The following is an 11,036-nucleotide window of genomic DNA, read 5'->3' as shown; positions in this document are numbered from 1 at the left end:
GATTTTATAGAAACAGTTGGCACTTTTAATGATCATGATTAATGCATTGTGGAATCGAATTGATTTTATATGAACAGTTGTCACTTTTAATGGTTATGATTAATGATTGGTAATAATACAAACCCACAACAGCATTTTTACAGATGTACTCCCTCCGTAAAGAAATATAAGAGTGTTTAGATCACTACATTAGTGATCTAAATGCTCTTATATTTCTTTACAGAGGGAGTATACACTAAATTTCTTGTGCATGTTTGTGTTGGTCCTCTGCATTTTGCAAGTTGTATGCTAGGTACCTATTGTATAGACCTTGATTGTTGATTTATGTGTCACCGGAAACTGAAAAAAGAAAACTCGATCCGGCCATGGAGTAAACAGAGCCCACACAACAACATAGAACTCAACCTTTTTATTCCCTCCTCTTGTTCCATAAGGATTCATCATCCATGGAGCTGCCGTGAGGCAGAGCAGAGCAGAGCACATGGCGGGCAGGTGGCATGAACAAAATACGCTAACACAAGAAAACTAAAGATAAACATCGGAATTAAACACGAGTCTGACAAATCACAAAGACAAGACCTCGTCCCTAAGCATCCTCTGTTTCACCGAACCATCTTATTGATTTTTCGCCCCGAAACACCAGCGTACGTACGCCTTGGTGTCCGTGGTTCATTGCTTTGCTTAGGCGTCCACGATGTCGCCGTTGTTGGTCGCCGCCAGGATCATCTCCGGGTGCAGCGCCGGGGTCACGTTCTTGAGCGTCCCGTCGATGCCGTTCGGCCGGCCGAGGGCCTTGAGCGCCAGGTGCGCCGCCTTCTGGCCGGAGATCATCATGGCGCCGAAGGTCGGGCCCTGTAACCAACCGCCGCCACAAGACAAAACAAATTAATCGGGTCAGTCCAGCACAAGTCGAAAAGAGATTCTTCCTCTTCTTCCAAGAAGAGGACGCGTGTATAGGAAAGCAAAATTTAGGAGTACCATTCTCGGGGCGCCGTCGATCTCGGCGACCTCCATGCCGGTGACAATCATGCCGGGGACCACCTCCCGGGTGAGGCGCACGATGGCATCCTCGGCCGTGTTCATGTCGAGCGCCTTCATCCCGGGCACCGCCTGGATCATGCCGATGTCCTGGAGCCGCTTGACCCCGGTGGCGCCGAAGGGCCCGTCGTGGCCGCAAGAGCTCACCACGACCTTGGCCTCCATGACGTTGGGGTCCATGCAGGACTGTGTGTCGTGGTTCATGGAGACGAGCGCCCAGTTGGTGACGACGCCGGCGACGCGGTCCTCCTTGACGATGAGGTCCTCCACGGCGACGGCGTTGAAGAGCTTGACGTTGGGGCGCGCGAGGAGGCGGCTCATGACCGTGGAGGTGAAGAGCGCGGCGTGCTTGATGACGACGTAGTCCTCCTGCTCGTCGTACTCGATGTTGAGCTCGTCGAGGAAGAGGTGCGCCGGCTTGCGCACGACCATGGCGGAGAAGAGCTGGCCGCCGAGCCAGGCGCCGCCGCCGGGGGACACGGACTGCTCGATGATGGCGATGCTGATGGAGGGGTCCTTGGAGAGCTCGTACGCGCAGGAAAGCCCCGCGGATCCGGCGCCGACGATGACGACGTCGGTGTCGGCGTAGGTGATCATGTCGGTCATGTAGCGGCGGGTCATCTCGCGGGACACGATGGACTCCTTGATGGGGCTGAACTTGAAGGCGTTGAGGTCGTAGGGAGGTGTGGAGGAGGAGATGGAGTTGCAGATGGCGCCGGCACGCGGGGTGGCGACGCAGGACGGGGTGCGGGCCGCCGCCGGGAGGCGGACGCCGGAGAAGGAGGGCTTGAGGAGGCTGGAGGCGGTGGTGGCCATGGCTGCCATGGTGTGTGGAGCTGTGCTAGCTTCTTTTTTGCTGAGATGGGTGGAGACTGGAGACTGATGATAAGGGGGAGTGTGAGTGGCAGGGTATAAGAGGAGGATGAGAGGCGAAATATCTGGAGATTGTGGGTACGTGCCGTCAGATCTGAGCATGTCGCAGCCTTTGGACTCATTCGGGATATTTTGCGGAGCATTTCGGATCCTCTGTCAATCACTAGTTCTCTACTTAAAAAAAACAGACTCTTGAATAAATTGAAATAACCTAAACCAAATCGACCATTTTCTAAAATCATGTACTGCATTAAATCAATTAAATCAATCAAATCTTCGCAAAATCACAACTAAATCGAAACTTTCATTTCCTTCCCTTATGCTTATGAATACCCAATTCAAATCAAATCAAATCTTATGAAAACCTCGACTAAATCAAAAACTTTTCTTGCATTCCACTATCCCTACTCAATCAAATTAAATCTTATCAAAATCTCGAATATAGTGGGTGTAATGTATATGTCATGTATAATTAGTGTTGAACCACTAGAATAATGTATGCATTCGTTGCAACACACGCGAATTAACTTGTTTTGGTCATCATGGTCGAGTCAAACCCTGAAAAGGAGTAAATCGGCAAGTCATTTTTATTTTTATACCGTGAAGTCAGCAATGACATCAACCTAGGACATAAGGTCAGCAGTGATGTCATTTAGTATATGACAAAATCTCTACTATTAAAGAAGAGTTGGTCCCCTTGACTCCCCTCATCCCTCATTTTCCCCCTCATGCACCCTCTCCCTCCTTGGTTTTATGTTAATTTTTGGTACTCTCAACCCATGTTGCACAAAACTAAAAACAACATAAATAGAGTAACTTGAAATAATCTAAACCGAAACAGTACTTCCCAAGATGATGCCCTAAATTAACTAAATAAAATGATATCAAATCTTGCCAAAATTACAACTAAAACAAAACTTTCCTTTGCTTCCCCGACGAATAACTAAATCAAACCAAATCTTACCAAAACCTCAACTAAATCAAAAAAATTGTTTGCATCCTCCTAGCCATAATAAATCAAATTAAATCTTGTCAAAATCTAGAATATGATGGGTGTGAGCCATATGTCAGATATAATTAGTGTTGAACCACTAGAATGTGTATGCGTCCCTTGCAATGCACGGGCAATTAGCTAGTTGTTTTTGTTGTCATCGTGGAGACAAACCCTGTCAAAAGGAGTAAGTCGGCAAACCATTTTTGTTTGTTACTGTGAAGTCAACAATGACATCATCCTAGGACATGAGGCCACCAGTGATGCCATTTAGTACATGATATAAGCAATGAGGTAACTAGGACCATATCGTCCGTAAGGGCATGAACTATGGATGCACTAATATACTGCTGAGTGCTCATCTAGATTAGGAGCAGAGATGTGAATCACTACATTTACCAAGCCCATTGTGTTCCCCTCTTCTCTCTCTCTCTCCATCTTTTTTGTGATACCCAATAACTTCTCATCTAGTCCACTTTGATCAATTGCTTTTGCCTCCTTCTCTTTCCCTTCTTCTTTTCTGACGAAGCACCTGCACTCTTGCAGGACCCATTCGGGCCTGTAGGCAACCATTTTTTACCTTCTTTCTCCACGATAGCAAGGCATATGATGTGTAGGGCTGGGTCATCTGTCCATGGTGGACCATAGTCCATGATTGGTGCCGCCCGCTCCCGCTCCCCCCCCCCGCGTCGCCCCCGCTCGAGCGACTCGGGCGGGGTCACAACCCTAGCCGTCGGGGGCTCCCCGTCCTTCCATCCCTCCCTCCGCCACCATCGAAGGACGCCGCCGGCCTAGCCCGGGGGCTGACGGCGGTGGCGGGGGCCTCCCCTCTCTCCTGCGCCATGGGGGCGGTGCGGAGCCCCACGGCGTGTGGTGGCACAGCCGATCTAGCCTTCGCGGCGTGGCGGGCATGCCTTGACCGGCAGCGGCGCGGCGGTCGCCTCGGCCTAGGGCGGCGACGGTGGCGAGTGCGGCGGCAGGCCCTGCTTTGGGCAGTGGCCTTGGCTGCATTTGGCGGCGGCGGTCTGCCGTGACGGACCATCGAACCTCAGATCGGCGGTGGCGGCATGGAGGGCCTGGTGGTTGGGTCGGTGCTATGCGTGGTTTGCCCTCCGGACATATCTGATCTGGCCGGTGCGGTCTGCTCGATGCGCGGCGGCTCAGATCAGCGGCGACCCGTGCACACAATGCTTGATGAAGGTTCTTCGAGCGGATCTGAGTGAAAATCTTGTTCTCGGCTTGATGCCAAGACCCGCAATGGCGACACTCTTTTATATCGTTACCTTCCTGAAGGCATCACCGTGGAGAAGCTCCAGATCTCTATCCGCTACCTCCGGAGGAAACCCTAGATCAGTAGATCAGATGACGGTGGCGTGTTGATATCGTTTCCTCATTGGGAGCGTCATTCTTGGAGGCGTACACGGGATCGAGGGACTAGTGGGCGGCTTCTTTGGTGGAGCGGTGTTTCATCCTGCCCATTGAAGGCGACGGATCTCGGCGGCATGGCGCAGTGGAGACTCGGCAGCCGATACGGTGATGGACTCGCGCAGGAGGAGGTAGCTGTCTGGCGTCATGGTGGCGTCGATGGCGGAGTGGCCTGATAAGGTAGAAGCCTCAATATTTGCTCTGAAGGACCAATGAAAATGGCGGCGACGACACATGTGAGTGCGTCAGACCGCTTAGTGCCCTAGACCCGATATGTGGCTCGGCTGGGGCTTCCAGCTTTTGATGACAGGCTTAGGCGAGTGGTTTGGGTATTTGGCCCAGCTAGCACCCCTTCCTCATATGGATAGTAGTGGCATTTGTTGCCAGGATGGCGGATTCAGGCATATTGTTGTAATACTTTGTAAGGTCTTCGACAATAATCAATAAAGTGACTGCATGCATCTCCGAGATGCAGAGGCCGGGGGTCATCCTTCTTTTCTAAAAGAAAAAAATTGTCAATCAAGCATTCAACTTTAAAGCCTAGTATTACTTGTACAGGTCTAAGTTTTTTCTTTTTGAGGTGAGACTTGTACGGGTCTAAGGCCCAGTTCTTTTCGTGGTGGATTCTGCAAAATCAAGATTCTAGAAATTTCTCACAGAATCTGCCGCCCAGTTCTTTTCTGAGATTGTAGTTTGAGATTGTGGATTCAGTTGTGTGGCGAAATGTCTATAGTGCCCTTAGACAGAAAATGTTTAATGAATTAACACTTTAGCTTTAGCTGCACCGACTTTCTCCATCTAAAACATACAGCCATCAGCGCATCTATTCATCAGCCCATACCAAAATTACCGAGCACCGTAGCAGTACCAAATTGAAATTGTCAAGCGACAGATACAAATTTAAACATACATCAATGCATTAGCAGTACCATTTATTTATCAATACATGCATCTATCCATCCATCTATTCACCTAGATGTTGACAGAGAAACAGGGAAGAATATAGAGGTAGAAGAGAGACGAGACAGAGAAGAAGAGTTCCCGTCGGGCGTCTAGGCAGGACGGCCAGAGGCGACCAGAGGCGGCAGGCTGCCTATCCAGCGGGGGCGAGAGGAGCGAGGCTGACGGAGCTCCCGTCCGGAGGGTCGTGAGAAGGGGCGCTAGCGGAGTTCCCGTCCGGCGGCGGCGAGGCGGGCCGTCGTGAGGAGAGGGGCTGCCCCGAGGCGAGAACCGGCGTGTAGGCTGGGCGGCCAGGGGGTGGCCGGTGGCGGGCTGGTGGAGCTCCCGTCCGACGGCGGCGGGCGGAGCGGCGGCTAGCGCTCATGGGGATCGAGCGGTTGCTGGGCCGTTCGGTCGTGCAAAAGGGGCAGTTTAGCTGTAAATTATCCCTCCAATAGGGGTAAACTCGTATCCGAAACGTTTTCTTTGGTGGGACTTACCAGAATCCTGGGATTCTGCGAAAATCTATGTTTTTCGAGGATTTTGAGTTGCATTAGGATTCTGCAGAATCCACTTGAGATTTTGGAAGGCAAATCGAGTTCTTTTCGCTCAGGATTTTCCAGGACGAGATTCTTCACAATATGTTCAAAAGAACTGGGCATAAGTGTGTCTGTGAGTGAATACATTCTGCTCCATCCACCCCCTAGCGCTCACAGTTTAGGCCCCTAACACTCACAGTTTATAGCCCTACTCCCGAGCACCGTTATGATCTCAGTTATGATCGAAATATTTCTGAAACCGACATCAAAGCCAACTCGCATGCAGACCACATAAATTTCGATTACCATTTCCAGTGGCATTTCAGCAAGTATCAGAACAGATCTTGGCTATTACTGTTAGTGCCCACAATTATGTGGCATTCACCAGGGGCCGTTCAAGTGATTGTCATACCACATAAGCAGATGGCACCACTTGGTGGAATGGACCTTAATTTTATTTATGTGAGTACTTAGATAATCAAGATGTTTCATTGGTCGGGACTTCACAAAAAAAAGCAATGTCACTTTCATTTAAAGTTGTGCCATCTGATTGAGAGTGACCCGCATTTCAGGAAGCTTTTCGACAGAAAATGCTAGCATCTTTGTATCCATGCGTTGTTGATCACGTGACCCTTGAAATGTTGGCGAGACACAACATGTAGACAGATAGATCTTCTTAACCACTATAATTACGACTATGATTCTGACATATTGATTATTTTATATGAATCGGCTTAATATCAAAGCATGAACATAAATGAAAAGAATTTGAATGCTGCAGTTAGCAACTAATGAAACCAGTTCTTCCATACTATTACTACCCTGCAAAAAGTATATTCTTCTACAAGTACTAGAACATCTAGGTCTTATCCTTACCTCTGTTTGCTTGGATTGGAAGTTCAAAATGTCCACTTTAGAGCATCTCTACCACTTCTCTCAAATTATAGCTCCCTACTAGAGCCTAATGTGCGCTTTGCTGCGCCATTCTTTTACTACTCCAAAAATCAAAGCCAAGCTAGAGTTGATCGATATTCCTATTTATTTGGTTTATGGTGTTCGGTTCAATGTTTCCATCGCTAGTTGTTTGTGTTCGGGTGTATTGGCAATTTTCATACTACCAGACCATATAATTGAAATGGGTCTCCATTTTCTCTAGCTTCCCCACTCTTCGATGGGTTCTCATGTTAGCTTCGCTATCCTACAACGTCTGATTTTTCTGTTCTAGCTCTCTCCAACGCTAGCACACCGTGAGTCTTTCATCACAAATGTATCGCTCGAGGAGCCCAACGGGAAGACGGACAAACCGGTGACCCGATTTCTCACTGCAGAACCAGCAAGATTGCTGGGGAGACCCCATCACAAATGCACAAAGCAGAAAACCAGATCGCCCCTCCCCACAGCAAAATAACCAAAAATGCAACACGTCAAAGGACGATCAAATGTGCCGACCCACGATGCTCGCTTCAGTTGGCTGTCCTATCCCTCGACCTCACCCATCCGAAGAGGTGAAGAAAAAAAGAAAGAGAAAGGAAAACATGGGGAAAAATAGAGAGGATATTTAAATTGTTTCAAAAAAATAAAATGCTCGTGAAGTTAGAAAAAACACTGTTAAAAATGTGAATTTAAAAATATTCATAAATTTTGAAAATGTCTGTAATTTTAGAAAATGTTCATGAATTTTAAAAAAAAATCCTCACAAATTAAAAGTGTCCGCGTATTTGAAAAGTACATGAATTTAGAAAAATTTCTTGGATTTCAACAAAAGTTTTCTAAAGTTAGAAATGTTCACAAATTTTTAAAACATTCATGAATTTAGGAGGAACATAAAAAAATTACCTCAACGCGCCTCTAAAATTAGCACTTAAGAGACGGCTTTGCCTCTAAAATTTTACCTCAATGGGAGGGCCATATTCCTTGGAGCTTAGTATTTCAGAGATGGCTTACAATGAGTTCATCTGGCAATGTTTCGCCCCACAGCTCATGAACGGCTTGAGCTCAGTTGTTAACACAAGCAAAAATAAATCAAACTTCACTAACTTGCTTTAGTTAGGGCACGCCATGTCGGGCTATAGTGAAACGCCTAGTGTAGGATCTTGAAGTATGTCTAGAGGGGGTGATTAGACTACTTGACCAAATAAAAACTTAACCTTTTGTCAATTTTAGTCTTTGGTAGATTTTAGCAAACTTAGCACAAGTCAAGCAATCTTAACACAATTCAAGCAAGCATGCAAAGAGTATATCAGCAGCGGAAAATAAAGCATGCAACTTGCAAGAATGTAAAGGGAAGGGTTTGGAGATTTCAAACGCAATTTGGAGACACGTGATTTTTGAGCCGTGGTTCCGATAGGTGGTGATATCGTACATCCACGTTGATGGAGACTTCAACCCACAAAGGATAACGGCTTCGCGAGTCCACGAAGGGCTCCACCCAAGAAGGGTCCACGAAGAAGCAACCTTTTCCATCCCACCATGGCCGTCGCCCACGAAGGACTTGCCTCGCTAGCGGTAGATCTTCACGAAGTAGGCGATCTCCTTGCCCTTACAAACTCCTTGGTTCAACTCCACAATCTTGTCAGAGGCTCCCAAGTGACACCTAGCCAATCTAGGAGACACCACTCTCCAAGAAGTAACAAATGGTGTGTTGATGATGAACTTCTTGCTCTTGTGCTTCAAATGATAGTCTCCCCTACACTCAACTCTCTCTCACAGGATTTGGATTTGGTGGAAAGAAGATTTGAGTGGAAAGCAACTTGGGGAAGGCTAGAGATCAAGATTCATATGGTAGGAATGAAATATCTTGGTCTCAACACATGAGTAGGTGATTCTCTCTCAGAAATGGTAAGTTGGAAGTGTAGGTTAGTTCTGATGGCTCTCTCCACGAATGAAGAGAAGGTGGAGGGGTATATATAGCCTCCACACAAAATCTAACCGTTAAACACAATTTACCAATCTCGGTGGGACCAAATCAACAAACTCGGTTAGACCGATTTAGTAAACCTAGTGACTATTAGGGTTTTCGGTGGGACCGACATGCAACTCGGTAGGATCGATATGGTTAGGGTTAGGGCATAACGTAATCTCGGTGAGACCGATTACACAAACTCGGTGAGATCGATTTTGGTAATAAGCTAACCAGAGAGTTGGTCAGGTAAACTCGGTGGGACCGGTTCGCTCTTTTCGGTGAGACCGAAATGTTACGAAAAGGAAACAGAGAGTTTACATTGCAATCCCGGTGGGACCGATCGCTCATCTCAGTGAGACCGAAATGTTACGAAGGGAAACAATGAGATTACAATCCCATCTCGGTTAGACCGAGATCCCTATTGGTAAGACCGATTTGCCTAGGGTTTGTGGCAGTGGCTATGGCATCTGAACTCAGTGGCGCCGGATAGAAAGAATCGGTGGGGCCGAGTTTGACTTTTGGTTTAGGTCATATATGGATGTGGGAAAGTAGTTGAGGGTTTTGGAGCATATCACTAAGCACTTATGAAGCAAGAAACTCATTAAGCAACACCTCGTCCCTCCTTGATAGTATTGGCTTTTCCTATAGACTCAATATGATCTTGGATCACTAAAATATAAAATGTAGAGTCTTGAGCTTGAAGCTTGAGCCAATCCTTTTATCCTTAGTATTTTGAGGGATCCACTTTTCTCATCCATGCCATGCCATTCATTGAGCTTTCCTGAAATATTTGTCTTGAAATAGTATTAGCTCAATGAGCTATATGTTGTTAGGAATTACCAAAACCACCTAGGGATAGTTGCACTTTCAATCTCCCCCTTTTTGGTAATTGATGACAACATATAGATCAAAGCTTCGACAAAAGATAATAAGATTAAAAAACATCATCGCTTTGAGAAGTATGTGAAATGTGAGAGCTCCCCCTAAATTTGTGCATAGTTTAAGATTTGCTTTGGACTGCAAATGCACATAGAGTTAGGTTCATGAGTTACTCTCCCATGTCACATACATCTTGGTGGAGCACTCAAAATGATAATACTCAAAATACATGCACTCATCACCAAGCAAAGTGAATGATCGTATAGAGATAAAGTGGATAATGTCATCCAACAAGCATTAATGTAGCATATGATCAAACACATGATCATCATTGTATCACACAGGCAATAAAGTATCTCAAGCAAGCAAAAGCAAATAAAGTTCAACCACAAAGACAAGAGAGAACAAAAGCAAACTCTCTCTCTCTCGAAGCCTATGATCTATACATCTTTCTCCCCCTTTGGCAACAAGTTACCAAAAAGTTCCTAGAAAATGCATAGGACTATGTCATCTCTCAGGCTTGGTCTTGATGTGGTGGTGTACATATGACTCCAAGGACGAAGGCATCAGTTGATGAAGTTGGAGCTTGTGGAGTAGATGCTGGAGCTGGTGGCACTGAAGCTATAGCAGGTGCAGATGATGTTGCTCTTGTCTCTGTCACAGGCACAGCAGCTGATCTCTGAGCTCTAGGCACTCTAGCAAATGCCTCAGTGGTTGTCTTCCCCTTCCTCTCCTGCATGCCATCTTGGAGTTGCTCAACAACATACTGGATCTCAGTTACTTTCACATCCAAGTCATAGAACTTCTGCTCCATGATCCTCTCCAGGCTCTCCTGGTTTGAGTTAGGGTGGCCAACCCTTTCTTAACCCTTAGAGTGGATGCTATCAAGTAACCAAGCTGGTCTTGTTTGCTCTTCAGGAAGTACTCAGATGCCTCATCAATTGTTGGCATCTTGGCATCCTTCTCAGTCTTTGCCTTCTCCTTCTTCGCTTGTGCTTGCACTAAAGATGGTTCATTTTCATCCATAACCACTTGGTTGTCCTCAAAGTCTGGATAGATAGGCATGTTATCCTTGTACAACAAGTAAGTGCCAGTGCCCATCTTGGAGTTAATCAGCTCCTGGATCTGTGGGGGCATACCCACAACTTCTCTTCTTGTGTGCAGCTGTCCTCTTGATTGTTTCAACAATGAGGCTCATCACCTTGAACTTTTGAGGCACATCAAATAAGTGTAGCAGATTAATAGCATGGCCTCTGATCATGTTATGATCACCTAACTTGGGCAAGAGTGTGTGCCTGAGGATCCAGTTGATAGTTGGCAGTCCTGACAGAAGAAAATGTACAGACCCAAACTTGTGAGTCTCAAGAGCATCATCTGGGATCTCCTTGTACATGTGTGCCATAGAGTTGTGATCCATCTTCTTCTTGGCATAGACATCCAAGTCATCCTC

General features: G+C 46.7%; 1 protein-coding gene across 1 annotated transcript; it reads right to left on the bottom strand.

Moving 5' to 3' along the window:
• Positions 1–394: 394 nt before the first annotated feature.
• LOC123160697 (thiamine thiazole synthase 2, chloroplastic) lies at positions 395–1,935 on the bottom strand. Its single transcript, XM_044578543.1, has 2 exons — positions 979–1,935; positions 395–852 (listed from the first exon to the last, which is right to left on the bottom strand). Exons 1-2 carry the CDS (start codon positions 1,861–1,863, stop codon positions 682–684), a joined length of 1,056 nt encoding a protein of 351 aa, XP_044434478.1. The 5' UTR covers positions 1,864–1,935; the 3' UTR covers positions 395–681.
• Positions 1,936–11,036: the final 9,101 nt, after the last annotated feature.

This window comes from Triticum aestivum, chromosome 7B (assembly GCF_018294505.1).
Source record: "Triticum aestivum cultivar Chinese Spring chromosome 7B, IWGSC CS RefSeq v2.1, whole genome shotgun sequence".
Taxonomy (NCBI): domain Eukaryota; kingdom Viridiplantae; phylum Streptophyta; class Magnoliopsida; order Poales; family Poaceae; genus Triticum; species Triticum aestivum.
Note: the sequence above shows the minus strand (reverse complement) of the source record. Positions and strands in the feature narration are given on the sequence as shown.